This window comes from Erpetoichthys calabaricus, chromosome 4, assembly GCF_900747795.2.
Source record: "Erpetoichthys calabaricus chromosome 4, fErpCal1.3, whole genome shotgun sequence".
In the NCBI taxonomy this organism is placed as follows: Eukaryota; Metazoa; Chordata; class Cladistia; order Polypteriformes; family Polypteridae; genus Erpetoichthys; species Erpetoichthys calabaricus.
In genome coordinates, this window is record NC_041397.2 from 333,829,779 (window position 1) to 333,855,713 (window position 25,935).

At 39.5% G+C, this 25,935-nt stretch overlaps 2 protein-coding genes across 16 annotated transcripts in view; one reads left to right on the plus strand and one right to left on the minus strand.

Moving 5' to 3' along the window:
* Positions 1–25,935, minus strand: part of LOC114641379 (ICOS ligand-like) — a 263,459-nt gene that overhangs the window by 62,962 nt on the left and 174,562 nt on the right. Inside the window, exon 4 of one of the 12 annotated variants that reach the window (XM_051925900.1) lies at positions 4,294–4,433. The exons of the other annotated variants lie outside the window; for them this stretch is intronic. Coding sequence (XP_051781860.1) covers positions 4,294–4,433 — 140 coding nt within the window. The remainder of the gene's footprint in view (positions 1–4,293; positions 4,434–25,935) is intronic. 12 annotated transcript variants of the gene reach the window in all.
* The window catches only part of LOC114641380 (uncharacterized), a 261,003-nt gene that overhangs the window by 27,120 nt on the left and 207,948 nt on the right, over positions 1–25,935 (plus strand). The gene's annotated exons all lie outside the window — the stretch shown is intronic.

The window sequence follows — 25,935 nt, forward strand, 5'->3', positions numbered from 1 at the left end:
GGGACACGCAAACCCCTCCACCACAATAAGGTGGCGGTTCGAGGAGGGGTTCCGCAGGGTGTCTGGGCTCTCCCTTAAAGATAGGGTGAGAAGCTCAGTCATCCAGGAGGGGCTCAGAGTAGAGCCGCTGCTCCTCCGCATCGAGAGGAGTCAGATGAGGTGGCTCGGGCATCTGATCACGATGCCTCCTGGACGCCTCCCTGGTGAGGTGTTCCGGGCACGTCCAACCGGGAGGAGGCCCCGGGGAAGAACCAGGACACACTGGCGGGACTATGTCTCCCGGCTGGCCTGGGAACGCCTCGGGATTCTCCCAGAAGAGCTAGAAGAAGTGGCCGGGGAGAGGGAAGTCTGGGCATCTCTGCTCAAGCTGCTGCCTCCTATGGATGGATATTTATAACTGGTTAATGATTTACTGTCTCTTTAAGCTGGTCTATACTTTGTACTTATACTTTGTGGTGTAACTCCAGGGAGAAGGGACACCCTGATGTCAGCACTCCAGAGCCCTCTCTCTGGCTATTTAGGTCAGATGTGAAGGCTCAGGAGCAGGAGATGATTGTATTTCTGTCGAGTGTTTATAAGTATTACTGGTTTTGAGGTTTGAGCTCTTCCTGTGCTTTTCTTGGATTTTGCTGTCAGATAACGTTATTTCAGACGTATTCACTTAGGATTTGCCTTTTAGCCAATGCCTTGTTTTGCTGTATTTTTCTGAAGTGTTAAATAAATTCTTCATTTATAAAGACTCTGTTTGCCCGATTGTGCATAAGCCAGGTGAATGTGAACTATTAGACCAGTTTTCCCCTCTTTGGCGTGACTAAGTTGAAGCTTGCAGGTAGATCTTTAGGGCAGCCTGGTCTGGGTTGAGAATCTCCTGTGCTGACCAGTAAAGATCCTTGTCCTGCTTTAGGGTTTATTTTAAAGGCTTACCCCATTTTCATTATATTTGTGACTTGTAACCATGATATAGAAAAATGGAGCTTTTAGCAGTATGTGAAACTACAGTATCTTTGCGCCAGGGGCTGCGGTTGGTGACCCTACTGACCATATGGTGGTGTTTTAGGTATAACCTTGTAGCTGGGTGCACATTTGCAACTTAAACTTTCAGTTTTCTGGTGGGTCCTGAAGGCCAGGGTCTTTATTTTCAGCAGACAAATGAGTGCATGTCATATGAAAAGCACCTGCTATCGTTGTCATGTTTGCCTGGATCTCCACATGAAATAAATTCTCTCCTAGTAGAACACTTTTGTTGAAACTGGGTATGAATTGCTAGTGTGCCACTTACTGCACAGATATTAATTTGATGTTGAGACGTCTTCTACCACTGTACTTTGCTGGTCCAATGCTTGGTGTGACATTACATGTTGATAGATCTTCATTGGTTGAGTGATTTCTGATGCCATTATTTGGCTGACATTTCAGCCTCACTGAATTTGGTTTGTCCCACCAGAATTTTCATGCCAAAATCACAAATGATACCAAGATTTCTATAAAAACAAGCTTACCTAATCTTTTTGTAATATAATTATTTTAGAATATTTTGGATATTCCACTGTTAAACATCTAAAGAAGGCTAATGGAAAATGCATCTAATATGGAAACCACAGATCACTTAGATTCTGGTGTTCTGGAAAAAAGATCTGAACTATGAAGCTGAATGAGACAGTCCAATGGTGTTTAAAAAGTGAACAAACCATAAAAATATGGCAAAAGGTCCATATTGATGTGCTTTACTGGTAGACTTCAATTCTTATTGATTAGAAACTGGTGGGCTTACACCTAGTATTAGAAAGCCCACCAGTGTCTACAATGACAGTGCTCATGTTTAAGTGTTTGGCAGGAGACTCAGTTCAAACCAAGGTTATTATAGTTAATGAAAACTAAAATCAAAACTGAAACTATTAAAAAAACATTTTCGTAAACTGAAATAAAATAATTAACAAAACCAAAATGAAAAACTAAAACTAAACAAAACTATTAAAGTAGGTGGAAAGACTAACTGAAATAAAATAATTTACTAAAATATTTTTAGTTTTCGTTTTTGAATGAATATTCTTGCCCTTAGTCTTTAACCCTTGTAAGTTTTAACTCTAAAACTGAAAGTCATCCACCACGAGCCGCCCGCATATATTCATCAAGTGAACGGCGGCTGGTGACGGTGGGCGGCTGTTCACACAGCATTTGCAGTGATGGAGCAAGTTGAGTGCGGGTGCGTAAAGCGTGAGAAATAGAAAGCGATTTGCGTGCTGCCTTTCTTTGTGCTTGTTGTATATCAAGATGTAATTCAAACAGCTGAAATCAGAATGTGCTGGTCAACAAAATGATTATGGACAGAAAAATCACAAGTGAGTAACGTTTCAGTTTATTTCTCAGATGACTGCTTTTTGTTAACAGCAACTCACTTGCCACTTCACACAGAAGAAATCGTTTTCAGTTTCTCATATACGAAGTATAGAGAAAGTACAGTAATCATGGAAAAATTCGACCTCGATATTTTGATGAGTCTTGATGTCATAGACTAACCAGTGTGCAACAATACTGTTTTTTGGAATTGTGTGTGTACGCGTGCGCGTCTGTGTCTGTGTGTAAACACGATAACTCAAAAACGCAACTACATAGATAGATGAAATTCAGCATGTAGTTGTTACACCACAATTATAGATCTGTATTAACTTTCGGGCCAAATCCATCACCCAGAAGTGGTACTTTACCTGAACAAATACTCGATTTTTTTTTTTATTTATACAGCTGCAGAGTCTGATTTTTTCAACTTTACTTATATAATAATTGTTCAATATATAATTAATTTGATTTTTTGTTGATGGTTCCTTAATGTACATAATATAAAAATATAATCATTGACTTGCGGTTTACTCCTCAAACATCCATCCCCATATCTGAGTATACACATGGAAGTCGAGGGGAGATCACTCCAGGTTTTTGAAAATAAAACATCACTGATCGAGAGACTGACAAGGTCATCATACAAGATCAGCATATTGTTGCTGACCAATCACTTTGCTTTAAAAACATCGTTTAACAATGAAGCGATACAAACAAAGGTAGAGAGTCTGACAAGTGATGAAAAACTAAACATACTAATGGGTTTTTGTATTTATTCCATATTTATTAATTTATCTTTTTTTCACAACTCAAAATACCTGATATTGTGAAAGTAATCCATTAGCAGAATTATATTTTAAAATATTTGTCTCCCTTTTTACAATGTTTTTCTCTCTGTCTCAAAATAGATCGTTGAAATATCATATTCTTTTTGTTCTTAACATCAGCCTTATAATACATATTGTATACCAGGGATTTTTCCTGCCTTGCATCCAAACCTGCTGTGGTAGGCTCCAGATTTCCTGCAATCCTGCTCTGGATAAACAGGTTTAGATAATGTAAATGTTGTTCTTAATCTCAGACGCTGTCTCTGTTGTTTTATGCCTGTCCGTACTCCTATGACCTGCTCTTGCTCTGCTCATTATGGGTTTACTGTCCCTTATGGTGGTCTATTCAAGACTCAATGCCCCTAACCCTGACACTACATGCTTGTTGTTCTTTGTTTCACTCAATACAGCGAGGTGGGGTCTGCACACTCATTCAAGTCTAAGAGCCCTGTTCTTATAAGCCCCTGTGATTTTCATGAGAAAATATTTTAAAAATGATAAAATTGCGTAAAATTGTTCATATTCAGTGTCTAGTTTTGATTATGCTTGTTTTTATCAGACAAACCAAACCCAGATAGTAAACCAGGCAGTGTAGTAAGCTTTCACTAGCATTAAACTCATATCCAAATCTGTAAAGTGTATAGTTCTGTCTGACTGTGACACAAAAATAACTCCGTAGGCGCTCCATGCCATAATTACTAAAACTAAAACTGATATATACAAAAATAAAATAGAAATGTCTTTGTGAAATAAAAACTAAACTAAAACTAAAAATATACGACGAAGGAAAACTAAAACTAAACTGAGTTTCCAAGTAAGGTCAGAAAAAAATATAGAAATAAAAATTAATATAAAAAGGCAAAACTATAATAACCTTGGTCCAAACCTCCAAAAAATACAAAATAAAGATGAAAACAGTGGTGTAAAGTATGGAATTATCACTGGTGATATAATGGCACTACAGTTCAAAATTAAAAAGTGACAGACAATGCTATTCTTGTTCTTTTTCTTCACCTTATCAAACTCCTCCATACATCACCATCTGAGGACCAGTTTACTATTTCAACCTCCATTAAAGATCATAAAGCTTCTTATACAGAAGAGAAGTTTAGAAGTGAGGTTTCCTCACCTGCAATTTGAAGGCACTCCTGAGACAGCACTTTGGAGGTGGCTTCCCCAGAACGGTGGTAGGTGCAGACATATTCCCCATCGTCAGTTAGGGACACAGTGGACAGCCTCAGGGACAGATTGCCACGTGAAAGCTCAGACCTAAAGAGCTGCGTTCTGCCTTGAAAATGGGGGGCCTGATTTGTCCAATAATCCTGTCCTTTGAGAAATGTATGAACAATGAGACCTTTAGATGTTCTCCATTCAACAGAAATGTCCTCCGTCTTTAAAGACTCTTCAGTGTTCAGAGAGCAGGGGATTTGCACCATCTCTCCAACGATGGCGGTAAGACAGTTGTCAGCTGAAATTTGAGAAATTAACTCAAGTCAGAAAAAGAAACAACTGTTTTAGATTGAAACTGACGGACTTTAACCTTCATACACATACAACGTTATGAGTACCACAGCACATGTACAGAGAAATTAAAATGGACCTCTTGTGGCTCAGATTCATAACACACCAAATATATTCAGTGAGGAGAGGCTTTCAGGGGTGTAAATGGCAGACACACTCTCACAGCATCCCTGAACTCTAAAACACAATAAAGACGCACAAGTAAACTAAAATGAATAACTTCATTAATATTTTTATTTTATTAATTTTCATTGTAATCATTCCATACAAACAGATCAATTTATAACCCAACAAATTTGAAAACAAATCAAACCCCACCCCTGAGAAGGAGAGCTTAGCTAAAGGAAAATTTCTTAAGCTTTTTAATAAGGCAACATTAGACAAAAGAAGGGGAGAAGTAAATATCTATATAAATAAGAGATGGAGAAGGGAGTTAAATGCAATAATAGTTAATTCTCTTATTCTAAAATAATATTGATTAAATCCTGCCAAGTTTTGAAAAAATTTTGTACAGATCCTCTAACTGAAAATTTGATTTTTTCCAATTTCAAATAATATAAGACATCGGTTTCCCACTGACTTATAAGAGGAGAATTAGGATTCTTCCAATTTAACAAAATAAGTCTGCGTGCCAAGAGTGTAGTGAATGCAATCACCGTTTGTTTGTCCTTCTCCAATTCCAGTCCATCTGGAAGAACACTGAACACAGCTGTTAGTGGGTTAGGAGGGATTGTGATACTAAGACTGTCTGAGAGGCACTTAAAAATTTTTGTCCAAAATGATGTTAGTTTGGTGCAGGCCCAGAACATGTGACCCAGTGAGGCAGGAGCTTGGTTGCAGCGCTCGCAGGTTGGATCCTGGCCTGGAAACATTTTGGACAGTTTTAAGCGAGACAGATGAGCTCGATATATAATTTTTAGTTGAATAATTCTATGCTTTGCGCATATAGAACTCGAGTGAATTCTCTGCTTTGCTACCTTCCACTCCTTTTCTGATATATTGATTAAGAGATCTTCTTCCCAATGTCCTCTTGGGTCTTTGAAAGGTAGGGACTCTAATAAGATTTTATATATTGCGAAAATAGTGTTTGTTTCCTCGGAATTGAGCAGTATTTTTTCCAGCATTGTGGAGGGTGCAAGGTGGGGGAAATCGGGCAATTTCTGTTTAACAAAATTTCTAATTTGAAGATAGTAAAAGAAATGTGTAGCTGGGAGGTTAAATTTTGAACGTAATTGTTCAAAAGATGTAAATATGTTGTCTATATAAAGATCTCTGAGCATTTTAATCCCAAAACTTTTCCAGGTATTAAAAACTGGATATACTTGCAAAGGTTGAAAGAGGTGGTTCCCTTGCAGAGGTGCCACTGATAAAAGATTTTCCATCTTAAAATGCTTCCTAATTTGGTTCCATATTCTGAGTGAGTAAAGCACAATTGGGTTATTAGTATATTTGCGATAACTTTCATTTATTGGAGAGCAGAGCAGGGAATATAATGAAGTACTACAGGATTTTACTTCTATTGCAGACCAAGCCTGTGTATGTGCATTTATTTGTGTCCAGGTTTTTATGGCTTGTATGTTTGCTGCCCAGTAATAAAACTGAAAATTAGGTAAAGCCATGCCACCTTCTGCCTGAGGTCTTTGTAGGGTCGCTCTTCAGATACGTGGGTGTTTTGAGTTCCAAATGAATGAGGTTATTATTGAATCTAACTGTTTAAAAAACGATTTATTGATATATATTGAAATGTTTTGAAATAAAAAGAGAAGTTTAGGAAGGATATTCATCTTAACAATGTTAATTCTTCCGGCTAGAGTGAGATGAAGGGTTGACCATCTATGCAAGTCTTGCTTAATTTTTTCCATACAGACGCCAAAATTTTGTTGATAAAGAGCTTTATGTTTACTTGTGATATTTACCCCTAGGTATTTAAACTGATCTGCTATGGTAAAAGGTAGGGTGTCTAATCTAATATTATATGCTTGTGAGTTCACTGGAAAGAGTATACTTTTATTCAGATTAATTCTAAGACCAGATATCTTTTGAAATTCTGTTAGTGCTGTTAAAACAGCAGGGACAGTGTTTTCTGGGTCCGATATATATAAGACCATATCATCTGCATATAGAGAAATTTTCTGTTCCAGTCCTTCTCTGACAATCCCCTTTATCTGATAAGAATTTCGGCAGTGAACCGCCAGTGGTTCAATAGCGATTGCAAACAACAGTGGCGACAAGGGACATCCTTGTCTGGTACCACGTTCTAGTTTAAAGTAGTCTGAGCAAATGTTATTAATACAAACTGAAGCTTCTGGACTGGTATACAGTAGTTTGATCCAAGCACAAATATTCAGGCCAAACCCAAATTTCTCCAATGCAGTGAAAAGGTAATTCCATTCGATCATGTCAAATGCCTTTTCTGCGTCTAATGATAGTAATATCTCTGGGGTGTTTGATTTTGCTGGTGAATATATAACATTAAACAACCGTCGGAGATTTGAAGATAGATGTCGGCCTTTAATAAATCCAGTTTGATCTTGTGATATTACCGAGGGCAGCACTTTCTCCATCCTTCTAGCTAGGATTTTTGAGAGTATCTTAACATCATTATTCAGGAGTGAAATTGGTCTGTATGATGCACATTGTAACAAGTCCTTATTTTGTTTAGGAAAGACGGTGATTAATGCTTGTCGAAATGTTTGAGGTAGTATTTGGTTGTCTCTAGCTTCTGTAAATGTTACCAATAAGAGTGGAGCTAGCTGAGTGGAGAATTTCTTATAAAACTCTACGGGGTAACCATCAGGGCCTGATGATTTCCCGCTTTGTAGTGACTTTATAGCGTCTAGTAATTCTGTTAGCGTTAGAGGTTTATCCAGTTCCTCAGCACTTAAAGCATCTATTTGTGGTATTTGTGAATTATCCAGAAATGCATTAGATTGCGTGTTGTCTTCTTTGGGCTCAGTGGAATATAAAGACTTATAGTAATCTCTAAATGTGTGCATTATTTTATTATGGTCGATGATTTCTTCTCCATTCTTGTTGGTGATTACTGGTATTGCATTGTGAACTTCTTGTTTATGAATTTGTTGAGCTAAAAGCTTATTAGCTTTTTCTCCGTGTTCATAGTAATGCTGTCTAGACTTATAAATAAGTTGTTCAGTTTCTTTAGTTGTTAAGATGTTAAGTTCTGTATGCAGGGCCTGCCTTTTCCTGTGAAGAGCTTCACTTGGACGCCTGGCTTGTTCTTCATCTATTCTAGTAATTTCATTTCTTAGCTCTGACACTTTCTTGGTTTCTAATTTATTTCTATGGGAAAGATATGAAATAATCTGGCCTCTTAAGAAGGCCTTTAGAGTTTCCCAGAGTGTTCCTGCAGAAACCTCTGTGGACGTGTTTGTCTCTAGGAAGAAGCTGATTTGTTTGGATATAAATTCTGTGCAGTTCTCGTCTGCCAATAAAAGAGGGTTAAGACGCCATCTGCGAGGTGAGTATGAGGGGCTTATTGATTTTAGCTCCAAGACTAGAGGGGCATGGTCAGAGATAACAATTGTGTCATATTTGCATGATTTAATTGTAGGCAGGAAATTATTATCTATAAAAAAATAATCAATTCTTGAGTAGCTATAATGCACTGGTGAGTAGAACGAATATGTTCTTGAGTTTGGGTTAAGAAACCTCCAGGGGTCTGATAAGTTGTGATCATTTAAAAACTGTGTAATTATCTTTGCAGTATTAGATGTCGTCCCCCCTGTCACAGGAGTCCTATCTAAGAGTGGATTTAAAACACAATTAAAGTCCCCAGCCATTATAATTTTATGAGTGTTCACATTGGGAATGGATGCAAATAGATTTTGCATGAATTCCTTATCATCAACATTGGGTGCATAAACATTTATCAAAATCATTTTACTGTTATATAAGTTGCCCATGACCATCACATATCTCCCTTCAGGGTCCGACACTACATCTGATTCTACAAATGGAACTGTTCTGTGTATGAGAATTCCCACCCCTCTAGTTTTCTTTATAAAGCTAGAATGGAACATTTGGCCAGTCCAGCCTTTTTGTAATCTGAACTGATCCTTGGTTAGTAAGTGGGTCTCCTGTAGAAATACTATTTTAGCGTTTAAGCCTGTTAGGTGAGAGCATACTTTCTTTCTCTTTAATTCGTGATTCAGGCCTTTAACATTCCAGCTCACAAAGTTAACTGTCCCATCATGGAGACATTGATTCTGAGTTTTTAATGTCATTTATAGTTTTAATTGGTAATATGGCAGTTTTAATCTTAGTTTCAAGATTCCCCATGAGTTGTTGCATTTTAGCCTGTTGTTGCATTGATATTTATAATTATAAGGATTACAAGAATAGATTAGATATAACCTGCTCTCCTTCTCTCCCCCCTTTATCCCCCCACCCCCCCATTTTGCCTCCCCACATGAGGCTAGATCCCACTTCACGATGTTCCAGTCCTCTGACATACGAAGAGACAGAGCACGTCCAAAACAAAACAAACCCCACCCTGCAGCGGCGGTACAGAATTAAAACAGAGATATCTTTTACAGTTAAATCCTTAATACTATCTGCCGAAAATGTTCTCATTAACAATATTTAAGCTTGAAATAATCTTCAGCGCTTTTAAGTTAAGATATTAAGATTTAAAAAAAAAAAAAAAAAAAAAAAAAAACAACCCTGGGAATGATTTAAAAACTAGTCTAGGATAAACCTGGTAATTACTACTGTAATAGTATAATGGTAATTGTATAAATAGTAGAACAAGCAATAAACCAAGGGTATGAAGTTAAACAGTCTACTTTAAGGTATAGTAAAATAAAAAAAATAAAAAAAAAAAAAAAAAAACGAATCCTACTTTAATTACTTCCACATTTTCACACTCACGTCTATAACTCTATAACTCTGATTAAAACATAAACATATAACATATAAAGTCCAGATAAAAAAAAATAAAAAAATAAGGGATGTATAATTATAATACCAGTCTCTTTAAACATGGATCCAGCGATCAGATCATAGGTCCTTCCCGTGCCTTGATAGAATACGGCTCTTTAATTTTAATTAACTTTCAAAAAAGTGTCGGAAACAGCTTCTTTAATTCTTTTTCAGCTTCTTCTTTGCTGAAGAAAATATAATGTCGATCTTGAACTTCCACTTTCAGTTTGGCAGGATACAAGAGGCTGTATTTGATATCGGCTTCCAGTAGAATCCTTTTAATGTCGATGTAGGATCTGCGTTTTGCAGCTGTTGATGGTGAGAAGTCGGGAAAAATACGAATAAGATTATTTTCGAATATAATCTCTTGCTTGTGTCTGAGAAGTGCCATCACATCAAGCTTACATCTTAGTCGCTCGAAGCGGACAATAAAAGACCTAGGTTTAAAGGCGCTTGGAATCTTTGTGCGATAAGCCGTGGCTATCTCATTGTCGAGTTTAAAGTCATCTCCAATTATTTTAGACAGTAATTCTACTGCAAATTTCACTGGGCTTGAGCTTTCTCGTTTCTCAGGTATACCCTCAATTCTTATATTATTTCTTCTGCACCCATCCTCCAGGGCTGCAAGTCTGTCTCCAAGTTTTTTGCATTCCGAGTTCGCAGCTGTGGCTTTTTCATCGGCGTTAGATGCCAATTGTTCCGCTGTTTCCACTCGAGCCATGAGTCCCTGCTTAACGTCTTCCAGCTGATCTGAAACGTCATTAATATGATCATCAAGCCTTTTCAGTTTGGAATTAGTTTCTTCAATGTGTTCCACTAATTTCTCCAACATGCCTTTAAAGTTCACGTCGAAACGTTTAAATAGACGCGTTTCCTTATCTTTGTTATCCTTCTTGAGCTCAATGGCCACCTTCTTAAGATCATTTGTGTTATCTTTCTTAAGCTCATTCTTAAGCTCCTTCATGGCCGTAACCATGGCAGTTGACTGTGTAGCGATCATCTCTTTCTGTGTAGCGATCATCTCTTTCAGTTCGGACAGTTCGCTTCGGCTTTCGTGCTCCGCAAGTGAAAATGCAGCTCCTGTTACAGGCTCGCGATAAGTAGATGAGAGCACGTCCTGCAGAGCCCTTTCTAGTCTCGAATGATCCTCAGAAATCGGCGATCCCTCGCGACCTGTATCACTTGCGCCTTCGCTCCCATTTTCACTCTCGACTGGAGACGATACAATGGAGCGGGGTCCCAGGAATTCTGCGCACTCTTCTGCCTGTTCCAGGTCAGTCTCCGTGAGGCCATACCTTACACTTGCACTCAGGCTGGAAGTCTGTCCGGACTTTGATGCAGCTTTAAGTTTCTTTTCCGGTTCCTTCTGACTTTTCTTCTTGTTACTCATGCTTGTATATTGTAGTGGAAGTTCCTTGGTCGGGTTAAATACAGGATACCTCTAAATAATATGAAATACGTGGGAAAATAAAGCCGCTGCTAGCGGAGCTCTGCTTCAGACGTCCATCTCCTATAAATGGACGAAACCAACTCCATTAAAGAGAAACATTCAGGAACGCTGAACAAAAAGGAAATAACAAACGAAGATCAAAACAATACAACCTGGGCCTCCAACACCACTTACCAGGTGGGATGGCTCACTCTCATGTTGATCACAGTACACCAATGAAGTTCTCCCCTTCCCATTTCTTGTCCATCTCTTTTCACATCATATCCAACTCTCCACCTGACTCTTCTCTCCCCAGTCAGTGAGATGATTAGGACCTTAACCTTGGGTCTCATCCACACATGCACTCATTCCATGGACTTTGGTACTAACAGCACTCAGGTGGAGAAGGTGGAAAGTTTCAGATGTGTTGGTGTCCACATCACAGAGATCATCACCTGATCTGGTTCAAGCATATTGACACCATGATAAATAAGTTCCAAAAATGGCTCTACCATCTCAGATGCCCCAGAGATTTCATGCAGCCCTCTGATACTAAAGAACCTTGATACATCCATCATCGAAAGTAGCCTGATAGGAAGTACTATGGTCTGGTTTGAGAACAGCATGCAGCAGGACCACAAGGCTTAGCTGAATGCATCACTGGGTGTGCACTTAATAATTATGAGGACATTTACAACAAGTGATGTCAGACCAGGGCAAAGAAAAGGATCAGAGATACCAGCTATCCCCACAATGGCCTCTTCTCTTTACTCTGTGCATTGATAAAAGCATCACATCATCAAAAGTAACAACCACTTTGGGATAACGATGTCGACGTATCACATTAACCTCAGAGCTGTGTTTCTCAACCTTTTTTGCATTGGGACCCACTTTACGTCTTTACGTTCCTTAACAAACCACAAAAAGTGTTTGAAACCCAAGGAAAGCCCCTCACAACCCACCAGTGGCAACCCACAACGACCCAGTGGTCGAGAAACACTCTCTTAGAGTACATCGTTATGGAAGATTCTTACAAGCCGTGCATGAATATAAGACACAAGCTTGTATACGTGTGCGCCTGCTAATGAGGTGAACCAAAGGTACAAATTTGTGTTCATAATTCAAATGTTAGCCATCAAATTGTGTGTCAACTTCTTTTCATTAGCGGAGTTTACTCCGAGTTCACAAAGAGGCAGAGGAACTTCCTACATGTGGTGCCTGGCAGCACAAAGCTTTACTTGGAACAACCGTGAAGCTCACAGCCCCACTGAGAAAGACAGAAAGGGAAGCGAAGATGATGGAGATGTGCAGGTGACAGGGAGGAAGCTAGGAGCCATAATCTGAACTTCAAATCATTATGATGGTTTATTAACATGATCAATATACACACACATATGCATACATACACATATATACAGACATAGAGACATACTGAATATACATACATATACACACACACAGTATATATATCTATATCTCTCTATTATAATAAAAAATCCTGGGATGAGACGAGACTTTTTAGCCTGGGACGAGATGCGAGTTTTTCAGAAAGATATTTTCATGTCCTCTGAGACGAGACTTTGTGATTTTGTTAACTATAATAACCTTGCACACAACACACACTAAATCAGCCCATGAATTACAGAGAGACAATTGTGCTTCAGATACAATTCCATTAACATGTACCTCTCCTCTCATTACTTTCAGTATGGGGATTTCTGGATCTTTTCATACACTACAAGAAAATAACGTTTACAGTAGTGATAGCCGATCTAATGTAGCTTAACGACTGCAATTATTTTTTTAAAATGTTCACATGAGGATGTACTTTTTCCCTGTGCTCGGTTCCTTTAAATCAAGAGGACTATGTAGTGGCATATCGTTAATTGAGAAAGGCAAGAGATTAACTGCCACCATTAAGAGTCCATCAGACAACCAGCTAAGCAAAGCGAGGAGACGCATGAAACAACAACAAGAAGAGCTGTGTATTAATCAAACTGAGACAGTACTTCGACCCAAGTATCGTCTACTGTTGGAACAGGACTACGTAGTCTGGTCTTGATCTCCTGCTAGGACGGGACAATCACAGGTACGCTGACACTGACACACTCGGTTTGCAATTTTTTGAAATTTAACAGAGAAATAATCATTTTCAGACTTCTGCATATATTTCTTTATCTTATTTGCTCCAAGTTCATCTCTCATATTTGTGTTACTTATTTTTCATGAACTCAGAGGTTTATGCCGATTTGCTGTTTCTCAATGGCAGCGCATCATTTTAGTTTACATGAAGTAAGAGTCCAGAACTTCCTAGCTGTTTTTGACTCTTGCTATGGTTGTTTCTAGTGGTGTTCATTCCTAAATGTGCAGATTTAAACTGAGACTTCAATTGTATAAAGCATTCTGCTAGACATGCCTGCTGTTTGGCACAAAACATGAATTTAGAACATCTCCATTTTGTGACATTTCTTTCAAACTTGGATCAGCATTCAAAGTATTGGCAGCTGATAAACTTAAATGAAAAAGTTAAGCCCTCCATAAAAGGCCAGATAAATCTCAGCGTAAGAGAAAATCAAAACCAGAAGATAATGTTCACACCTGACATGTGCGAATTTAGTCAACAGCTTCCTGCATTGTAATTCTTCACTAACACTCTTCTGTGTGAGGCTACTGGTGAGACTCCTGCAATGTTTGCACAGAGTAAGAAACAAAAGGGGGTTTCTTATGTGCCCAATACGCTTACCCCCACCACCAGATACGTCCTGATAAAATCAAATTCAGTACTCACCCTGGGCATGAGCCAGTAATAACAGAAGAAGAGAGAGTTCTCTACAAAAGTGCGACATTTCACCTAAAAATCAAAAGAAAAAGATACAAATAGTAAGAGACACGTAGATACTGAAAAATAAAATAAAAAGGTCATTTCATTTCATATATATTCATACAGACACTCCTCGCTTAACAGCCTGCCAGTTTAAGACCAGCTCTCTGACCAGTTGGTATTAAACGCTGTACTAGATCCCATATCAGGTGGCCGACACAAATGGCAGCACACAGAATGCTTGAAATATCGGTGAGAGGCGACTCTTCGCTTATCGACCAAATTGTAAAAATGGACCTCAGTCATTAAGTGAGGAATGTCTGCACATACAGCACATTTAAGAGACAACAAGTGTCAAACAAAGTGCTGCACAATAAAATCAACTAAAACAAACAAAACATTTAAATAAAATAAAAGAAGAGTAAGAAAGACACATTTTAAAAGGAATAAAATGACTAACAGATTAAGGAAGAATTAGAAGGAGAGAATCACAATCAACTGACCGCAATACCCCAACAGACAGCTGAACACAAAGTCTTTAAAATAACTCAAAAGCCTGAGAAAATAAATTGTTTGTTAAATTTGACTTAAAATATCTAATGTCGGGGATGACTTAATAAAAGATAGAAGACTATTCCAGAGTTGTGGGGAAGCTACAGAGAAGGCCCGGGCACCTTTAAACCTCCACCATGAGGGTGACACAGTTAAAATCATCTGATCAGAGGACCGAAGGGTTCAAGAGGTAGAATGGAGGCTGACAAGGTCAGAGATAGAGGTTGATGGAGAGCTTTGAAAACAAATACTAAAACCTTAAATTCGACTCTGTATTTAACAGGCAGCCAGTGCAAGGACGTGAGGACAGGAGTGACACTCTCGCCTTTGTCTGTACACATTAGAAGCCTTGCAGCTGCAATCTGGAGGACCTGTAAGCGTGACAAGCTCGACTGACACAACCCCAGGTAAAGAGGGTTACAACAGTCAAAATATGAGGAAATAAAAGCATGAATGACAAATTACAATTTCTAGTATGTTTCAGTTTTGATATTTTCCTGAGTTGAAAGAAACCAACACAAACAACTGAGTTTACTTGTTTGTCAAATTTAGTACCAACATTTTTGACATTGCTGTGTACATTAGCCGACAATGAGCCCAAATCATTTGCTGTAACTCTGACCAAGTCAGGATTCCCAAATATGATAAAATCTGCTTTGTCTTGGTTTGGTTTAAGAAAATTCTGTGACATCTAACACTTAATGTCCCTTAGCCATTTTGAAATGAACTGCACAGCACCATCTTGACCTGGCTTAAGTTGAAGGTATAACTACGTGCCATCTGTGTAACAGTGATATATTTTTGTTGTATTTCTGAAAAATGGACACAAGGGGCAACATGAACAAGGAGAACAGGATAGGGCCTAAGATGGAGCCTTGAGGTATTCCACATGTAATTGATGCAGAGAAGGCGTAATAAATTCCCAAAATAACCGAAAATGTTCTGTTTTCCAAATAAGGGGCAAACCACTTTAGTGAGTAGCCCGAGTGCCAATACTATTTTTCAGCTGATCTAACAAAACAGTGAGATCAACAGGGTGAAATGCTGCACTCCGGTCCAAAAGAATTAAGGCGGCACACTTTCTAGAGTCAGCAGCTAGAAATAGATCACTAGAAACACTCAAAAGGGCAGACTCTACTATGGAGTTAAAAACTGATAAGAACTGATGGATCCAGGCCAGGCTTTTTTAAGAGAGGCAGGACACAGATTGCTTAAAACTTGATGGAACAATGGCATTTATTACAGTGCTGTTTATTATAGAAAGAATGCTAGGACCATCTACCTGTGGCACATCTCTGAGAAGTGGTGTGGGGAATCACATGCATTATTAAGTCAGTTAAGTAAGACACTGACACAGGTTCAAACTGACTGAGGAAAACAGAACATACAGGTGAATCAAAAGGATCATGGGACAGAAGTGGAATTTGTGTTTGATACTGTTTATTTTCCAAATAGAAAATCTTCACAAGTTTCTGTGGTAGCCCCAGGGAGGGCTGTGGCAATGGGGTGCGGTGCTGTGCTTTTATTAATTGTATTAAACAGAACTTTGGGGCTATGCAAGTTTTTTAGAATAATGTTGGCAAAGTATTTTGCGCTTGCCACTTTGACAGAGGACTGGTAGTCAGTCAGACATTCTCTTAAAATCTGGTAGGAGACATGAACCTTATCTTTCTTCCATTTTCTTTCTGCCTTCCTGTATGAGAACACTATTTAGCCATGATTGATTTTTTACTTTGACCTTCTGCATTTCAGTGGAGCAACTGAATCAATAATCAATAATATCAATACATGTTGAATTGTAAATGTAAAGAGTAGAACTGAAGTGTAAGTAGTTCATCAGGGCTACTGTACTGAGAGGGGTCCTCAATGGTGAGAACTAGAGGAGAGGTACGATGTGCAGCTCAGAGCTCACTGGCTGTCTGAGGTGTTATAAAGTGTGTGTACTACAGAGACTGATTGTGCTTGGGACGTGAACTTGGAAGAGCGATGTCAAGCAGTATGCGTTTGTTATCAGACAGGCATACATCTACCACGTCCATATTGCTCACTGAAAACCCAAATGACAAAACGCGTGAGTTGGGCCCACAGCAGACTGAGTCAAATTAAATGAATGGAGAAGAAGTAAAAAATCCCCAACCAAAAGTTGGGAAGGACAGCAAAAATTAAATTTAAAATCATCAAGAATTAAAAACTTATCTGTAGTAGGTAAAGTTACTGATTTAAAAAAATCAGAGAATTCCTGAATAAATTTCCTGTTAATTTTGGGAGGTCTATACACTACAGCGCAGAGCACTGAGCACAGGACATGATGGGTGCATATTGAACTGGAATGTATTTTCTGAATAAATGACTACCACTGCTTTTTTCTGAAATTTTAATTGAAACATTCCATTCTCATCATTTGCTAAGATGAAAAGGTAAGTTTTTATATCCTGTAAAGATTCAGTTTGAATCTTCATCCAGACTAACCAGCACATATGGCTGACAGGTGTGAAAAATTGGTTAGGATGCTTTTAATAAAGGTTTCAAATTCATAGAGCACGGAAGTCAAACTATTTTATTTTAGGCCAAAAGTAACAACTTATGTACCCAAAGCCAGCTGGAATCAGTGGCACATTCAGAGAACAAGGGGCTCTATGCACAGACTTTATTAGGACCCTGTTATTTTACAAAAAAAAAAAAAAAGATTTGCACAGGCCTGACAGAAGGACACAGTGACCTGACGACATCACTTTTGAGTTCAAATGCAATGCGCGGCTCTCTTTACTTGGACTCAGTCCTGGGGAACCCCCTGTTTGCTCCAACCAAGTTCCCTTTTGTAATTGGACTCCTCACCTAATGAAGCAGGCTCGTATTTCCCAGTTTTTGTGTTTGAGTTATTATACAAGTAGAAATAATAAAACATTTGTATTAGAATGTACCAGGCATCTAGTTGTCCACTATTCATTAATGAGCGTGTTAGAGGGGCAGCCGTTCAGCATTCAGTGTCGCCAACAGAACAGAAACGGTCAGCCACACTGAGTCACCCGGTCACTGATCTCATATCCTGCCGATTTAGTAAAGACATTGATTGGAATTCCAAAGATTCTGTGAATTACAGAGCAGAGCAGTAAACACCTGAAATTCCTGTCATCATTAGAGTGGACAATGAAAGACCACTCTGGCTCTGGCTAAGCTGCTTCTACTGGCTTAGTAAGCATTACTGCTAATTCAATATAAAACAGTCATAAACTATTTGTAACAGTGTGTTTTTATTTAGAGATCCATTCATTAAATACTACAAAGGATTCAGTGTTTGGATATTCTTTTGTTTTTGGAATATATGAGATAATGGAAGAAAAAAACTAAATGCGATTGATCAGAAATGTATGCAGGGATTCTATCATTTTCTGCACTCAATTATTTTTTTCCACACATTTCATGTTTCAATTCAGCATCATTGAGAGTCTGTGGGAACAAAACAATTACAGTATCTGTGAAATATTTTTGCACATTTCGCTTCCCGGGTCCTCCCTGCATGGAGTTTGCATGTTCTCCCCATGTCTGCGTGGGTTTCCTCCCACAGTCCAAAGACATGCAGGTTAGGTGCATTGGCGACCCTAAATTGGCTGTAGTGTGTGCTTGGTGTGTGTGTATGTGTGTGTGTGCGCCCTGCGGTGGGCTGGCACCCTGCCTGGGGTTTGTTTCCTGCCTTGCGCCCTGTGTTGGCTGGGATTGGCTCCAGCAGACCCCCGTGACCCTGTAGTTAGGATGTAGCAGGTTGGATAATGGATGGATGGATATTCTTGCACATTCAAAAACTTAATTGATATTGGCGGGTCAAACACTGCAAAAATGTCTACATTTTGTTATTTATTACTAAAACATGAAAATGTTTGTTTTAACGATATGTTTACATAGATTGTTGTAGACACAACAGATACCTCAAATTATTTCCCCATACAATTCTGGGTAGCTCACTCCCAGATAATCAATCAAGGCAGAAACTGGGAGAACTTCTTTCCCGTTCTGAGGCAGTTAGGGGATGGTATAGCATGCTGCTTGGGCTTATCGACACATTTAGAAGACAAAAGACGCCAACGGAGAGGTGCGAAGGGATTTAAGGTGGGCCGGATTTATGAGTTTTGTCATTGGCTCTGGTAATTCTAGTGTTAATCTCCACCACTTTATCCTTGGCCCTGCTTGCTGTGATCTCCATGTTCATCAGCACTACTTTATGCTGCACTACCACAATTTCTCCATTTATAACCTTACAATCCCTTATCTTCTTCAAATGAGATCTTCTACACATTAGAAAGTCTATTTGGCTTTCGCTTCCTCCACTATTGTAAGTCACAAGCTGATTTATATTCTTTTCAAAAAATGTGTTAACTATCACCAAATCAGATTCCACGGTAAAACTGACTCCGTAACAGGGTCAGGCGAAGTTCGTGTTCATTACCTACGGGTATGCCGCCCTGTTTATTTGGCTCGTTATCACAAAGGCTGAACACCTCTGAACCCGACTCACATCTCCACAGCACTCTGATCCCAGTTTATCTTAATCAGTCTCACCACATCTCCTCAAAGTTGACCCTACTAAAGTTAAATACAGTCGACCCTTGATATACGACCGGCCTGACATGCGAACAACTTGATTTACGACCAAAATTTTTGTTTTGATTTACGACCAACATCTTGCGTTACGACCTGAATGCGGTCACGTGTATCCGTTTGCGCGAATGTAAACAAACAGCCGAGAGCATTTGTAAGCGTCAGTCGGAGCTCAGATACATGTGTTTGTGGACGTAATTTCGGTCAGTGCAGTGATTTATATCATTTTTATCGATAATTGCTAAGGAAGGAAGAGAAGGTAACGAAGGTAAAGAAAGCGATCACAATCGAAACGAAGAAGGAAATTGTGTGGAAATATGAGAGTGACGTTCGTGTGACCAATCTCGCTAATATGTACAGCATGTCGAAATCCACCATCTCGACAATTTTACAAAGAAAAGATTTGTATAAGGAGGCTCCTTCTAAACAATAACCACCTTCTGTTTCATTCTCCTCCTCCTCCCTTCCTGCAAGCCAAAGATGTCAATGGTGAGTATGAAACAGTATGAAATTGTTGTTTCTGGTAGGCTAGGCACTTTTTATATCTTTTTGGTTAGTACATTAGAAAAAGTATTGGTGTTTTGGTAAATTATGCACATTATACATCCCTTTTTTATTATGAAAAGGTTAAGTAAGTGTTGCTGTGGGAGGTTCAGAACGCATTATGGGTATTTCCATTATTTCTTATGGGAAAAAATAGTCTTGACTTACAACCAACTTGAGTTACAACCAGCCCTCGCAAACGAATTGAGTTCGTAAGTCAAGGGTCCACTGTACAGTACACCCCCAAAATTCACAGGGGGTTACATTCCTAGAGCACCCGCAAATTTTGGATGTCATTAAAAAAAGGCCTATTTTCATAATTTAAACCCTAATCATGCTCCCAAAATACTTTAATTTCAAACTCAGCTTAATACATAACCTAAAAATAAAGAATGTAAAGGTAAACCCGTATACTGTACAGTACTGTACTGCTGTGTCTCCCGCAGTGCTAGAATGTAAAATACCGATGTTACTGCTATATGTACTGTAATTCATGCAAGTCCGTTTTCATTGCCAGAAGCCTTAGACGGTGCGGGGCGTTTCGGTGGCATCTTGGGGCTTTAACCCTTAAACTGCCACATACTTGGGGGTTAATGCATCCCTGGACGCCAAATACTTTTTTGCTGCACTTTTTAAGTAAAAGTCAAAATTCACAAAGAAAAAGTGAAATTTTAATAGAACACATTTTATTTCCTGCAAAGAGCATCACAATTACTGTAGCATTGATCATTTTACACACTGCTAATGAACTGTAAAAACTATTTAAAAATTACTGGAACAATATGTACAAAGTGCAACTGACGCCATGGATGAAATCACCGAGCCAACTGCGCTTGAACTGGCTGCATGCAAGCACACAGAAGTAAACGCGCGGACGCTGGCAGGCTAGTCTAGACAGCGGCTCAATCCCAGGGACAGTGAGGGCTGCAGTGCTGCAGGGTGTCACTCTTGGGTCACAGAATTGCACAGAAACACAGGAGATTATAGAGACAGGAGCTTTATTGTTTATTGTTATTTATAACACTTCAAACAAACATGTCTCTTTCAGAAGTAAAACAAGCTCAGTATGCAGTTAGTTCTCCATTAAAGAATAGACAAACATCATAGGGGGGCACAATGGGAGCGGGACCCCCCCCCAACAGGAGTAGAGGATGTCCGGGGGAGGAGAGAGAAACAAAGCAATCAGCCAAAAAGGACAGGTGCTGTTCAGGCTTTTAAGTAAGTGTAGCGTCGCTCGAGAAGCATATCACATGTCAGAGCAGCCGCCAGTAAGCCCAGCAAGTAAGGGAGCAATATGAAGGTAGTCCATCAGCGTTTTTAAGAGGAGTTTTTTGAGGACTGTCCGTGTCTTCTAGGGGTGCGTTTAGCCCCCATGCTCACAAGGGGCTGGCTGCTCAACGAATGTATGGCACTGACTTATCAGCTCCTGCATGCTCGCAAATGGCACTGGGAAACAACTATAGCTGGTTGTGGCGGTTTAAGGGTTAAGCGGAACAAAACGAAAAACAGAAGAACACTCAGCTGGAGATGCATTACAGTCAATCAGCAGCAAGGAGAAATGAATAATGCTGTAGCTGTGTGGTGCTGCTAACATTCACACCGTCAAGAAGACACCGATTTATTTATTTTTATGGTGGAGATTCCAGGGATGCACCGAGCCTTGTCCTGACCTGCACACACTCACAAACAGAGACAAAAACAAAGCAAACTGGTAATCAAACAGCAAATAAAGAATGTAATGAAATAAATGAAAACAACGATAGCACCCCTGTTCCCCTTACAGCGACTACATATTAAATACAACAAAGCACAAACAAAACACACACAGTAAATCATGAAAAACGGCAACGGATGAAATGTAAAAGCCGCGCTGACATACTTTGACCCCAATAGCCCCAGTACCCTCGGCAGAAGACCAATCAGAGCCACTGCAGAGACTGCTGGGAGTCGCAGTTTCTAATTCTATTGGCTATTTTCACCATCCCAAGCCGCGTTTTCCTCTACAGTTCCTTCCTCTTCTCTCTACATTACAGTATTGCCACAAAAAAAGCAATAAAAATTATGGAGGATATTTGCGGTTTCCGCTAACAATTATTAGATTAAATCTGCGAATGACTGAGGCCGCGAACTCTGAACCGTGACTTCATAAGGGTCTACTGTAGAGCCTTTATTTTTAGAATATGTGCTCTGCTAAAACACAGTGAAATTTATTACATTATGGTCAATAAATGAGTTGTTGAACACACAAAGAAGAACATAAAAATGAAAATATATTCAATTTCTTGAATATGCGCTTTACCCAAACCCTGTAGATTAGTATATTACACTGAGGTCACTGATCCTAATGGTCCAATCACCTTAACCCCATCAAGTCGGTCTGATTTTTACTGAATACTAAATCTGGACAGGACACCCCCGTATTGGGGTGTTGAAAACTGTCACTCATTATCTCTTAAAACTCCTGCTCTTGTAGTCCAGTTAGCGTTTGGGTGATTCACGTCTAGACTAGAATATCCCCCTCTAAACCTCACTTGTTAATATTATTAAAACTGTCGTCTACATTTAGGGGTCTACAACTCACTCCTAACATGAGGCTTCGGTCCCTGATGCTGTCCAGACAAATCCACAGGTCCTCGCTAAGCTGAGTCTCACCTTCAAATGAAGAAGCCTTGCATTTCAATTCTGTCTAACAAACATGGCGACTCTCCCTCCTCATCTTCAGTTTTACCCGTCTTTCCTAAATAACGTGTGCCCGTCTGTGTTCTACTCCTGCCCAGCTCAATTATTTAGTTAAGTTTCTGTACTTCATATTATATCAAATTTATGTGCAGCTGCATAGAATTAAAACTCATTTATTTTATTCTTAATACTCTAAGCATTATGCAGTTTGTAATGCACTATTTATTGTATTATATGGCACTTTACTTTGAGCTAGAAATGAAGTCACTATGCGTACTTGATATTACACGACTGTACGTCCACATGCTATCAAATGAGAGCAAACACAAGTTTCCAACTGGGAACACCCAACAAACTCAGAGCTCCAAGTCGGACAATTCCAACGACCCCTGACTGTGTGAGGTGGGGTGGGCTGGAGACCAACATCAGAGGGGCGGTGACGGGCACATGTGAGATTAGGACGTCTGACCCGGCCCATGTAACGTAATTCTCATGTGAGAGGTGTGCGGGTCGAAGCCTGGAAGACCCCTGTCCCCACCCGCTTGCCACTCAAAATGCCAAAGCATTTATTTGCTCGTTTTCTCTGAAAATAATCAGTTTATAAAGTGCTGCATCCGCTCCAAAATAAACATATGGAAAAAAAAGGCAGTTGCTTATGCACCAAAGATGGGTGATTATATATTTGGGTAATTATTAAACATCAAAGTATGAAGAACTGAGAAACACAAAATAAAACACCTGATGCATATGAAGCTACCAGCTGTGGTAGTCAGCTTTGCCCAGGACACTTCCTATGACAACTGGCGTCAGTAACAGCAGAGTCAGTTAGTCGAGTGTATCACAAGTAGCATGGAATTAACAAAGTACTTTCTGCACACAATACTTGTTATGTTACCATATTTATTACCAACCCGGGATAATACTATTAGCTCACTGGAGCTCCTTACTCAAGAACTTGATAGACACAACTGGCCATTCCTGCTTGTCCTGCACACTGACCTCGGCTTTAACAACTGTATTCTTTGAATTCAAACAGGTAGTTAGTGGGTATAAAGGGAGTGTGGGTCATAAATATAACATCACCCTAGAACTATAAAAATGGTAGATTCAGTCAGATTTGAAGGGAATGCTTTGCTCTATAAATTTGCACCGTTACAAAGTTTTGGACAGTTTAGATAAAAAGTGATACTCATTGAATCAATCTCCTCCACACGGGGCCACCAACCACCTGCTTCCCCATCGCCACACTGAGTTGAGCCCCCTGATTTAACCTTCTCCTCTTTGCCTTTCACGTATCACTCAGCTTTTCTTCCCGTTGATCTCCCGATTTCTGGCTCAGGGTGCTGATTACAGCCCCCAGAGCGCTAACGTGGTGATCGGCCAAACACGCACGCGTCTCCACATGAATTCACGATCAGCTGATTTCCAAATCAACACTCCAGAGCGGCTCCACCACACACAAATACACACAGAGCCCTCACACACCGAAGGCTGAGCTCATCTTTATTTATTGACTGATTTTTAAAATAGCCAATGCCACAGCCCCCTTTCATGACATGAGGGATTTAGTTTTCCTAAGGATTAACCCTAAACATTGATATGTTAAAATGTCTTTTCTTAGTGGAATCTTACAGTCAACAAATCACAATCCAAACCTTCACCTACTAAAAAGTGTGCACTGAAGAGCCTTAACTTGTGTGAAATAAACAAATGTTAGTCAGGCATTAGGAGGACTAGAATGACGTAATGAACTGTTAACAACACATATCACCTGAATACAGCAGAAAGTAATTCATTACTTCTTACTAAGTGAAACTCAATAGATTATATAAAAACTTTTCATTATGCTGGAGCAACTGTTGGCTATTTTGAAGCTTTTCATGAATCAATTATGTCAACAGGAAAACAAAGACATTATTTGGCAGACCACATAAAGCTGCTCACTACACTATTGTCTGCAGTACCTGCATGTCTTTTGGCTCCAACCCCACCCACATCCAACCTACAGACTCAACTGTGTAAAATACGAAATATACCGCAGTCAGCCCAAAATGCCATTTTTTTGTCAAACTGAATTTGGAGTAAAATGATTTATGTCTAATATGTTTAATTTGCCCTTTATCTCTGTAAACTATACCATGTATCTTTAATTGCCTTTCTGAATGCAGATCTACTAACACTCAACAATGACTCTGTGAATCTTCGAATAGTCCGACCACAAACCCCCATGAATTTACTCTCACAAGTCGAAGCTCCAAATAGTCCGACAGCAGGGGACACATTTTTAAAGCTTGCAGATGCACCAAAAGAGGCCTGAAATGTGCAAACAGAACTTTACACACAAACTTGGGAAATGTAGACAACCCTGATAAAGTAGGGAAACGCAGGCAAATCATATAAATAATAACAGCTTGGTGATATGAATTATTATAACGTATGTTACCTTGAAAAACATATTAACCCTTAAAAGTGTGGAGTATCTCTGTTCCCTTTTAAGAGGGCCAGGGCTGAGCATTTCCACTGAAGAGCTTTTCTGGTTTTTCATTAGTTTATATCGGCTGCCTGTTGTCACTTCTCAGTGAACTGGCCAACAGATCAGGAATATCTCAGCCAAGTTTCACTCTGCCATGACTGCTGTGCTGGAAGTCATTAGCTGACTGTGGTGGCTAGACATCAACTTTCTGTTTGGTGGGGCACACTTACATAAAACAATGTGTTTGCCAGCATAAAAAGGACATTTTCATCAGGGTCTGGCTCTCCAAATGTAATTGGAGCACTCAAATTACAATAAGGACATCTAGGAAAAATTAATTTACTTTTGTTAACTGTAAATTGTTACATTATATTAATGCACATTCACACGTGATGCCTTGGCCATGAGTCAAACTGTGATGTGTTTATTTTGAAGCCCACTCGCTTCAGCACTCCTCAGTTTTTCATATGTTCTATACTATTTGTTGCATGAGCAGTCGTGTCACTGCATGTGCCAAGAAACAGGGGCTACCCGCTCAGACGCTGCCACCTTAGTCCCCCAGAACACCGCGGAGAGGCGCTATAATGCGATGAATGTTCTCGCGCAGCCTGACAGTCTTGAATGCAGGAGGCGGGGTCTCAACACGTCACATCGTGATTGCATATTAATGAGGCTGATTACCATTGAAGCCCGTCCACGAACGGACCTTTATAAACGGAAAGTTGCCTAGGAATGCGAGTAGGACAGGCTTTATAAATCTGTGGTGCGCGTCTTTTCACGCTTGAATCCACGCAGGAGTTTTCTAAACGAGGCCCAGCATTAGGACTGTCATCCCTTCACTTTGCACACAGTCCTGTATCGTTAAACACTACAACAAACATGGCGTCTCCTCAGTCACACTCGGGCTGTGGGTGTTTTGTTTATTTTGAAGCGTTAGCTCACAAATTAAAAAGCACGAAGGCGAAACAGCATGTATGGGTTTGTTATGTGCGTGTGATCGGCCCGTACAGCGTTTAAAAGTGGACTCGACTCATGCGCCACATTAAATACCGAGGTGACACAACAGCGAAACTGAAAGTTAAAACGTAAAGATTTTTCACATTAAAAAACTAAGTTTCGTCTAAATAAAACCATCGCTTACTTCATATATGAGGCAGTGATACTTTACGATACACAAGCTATAAACACACGAATTTGTTGTCAGCCATAAAGACCCTCT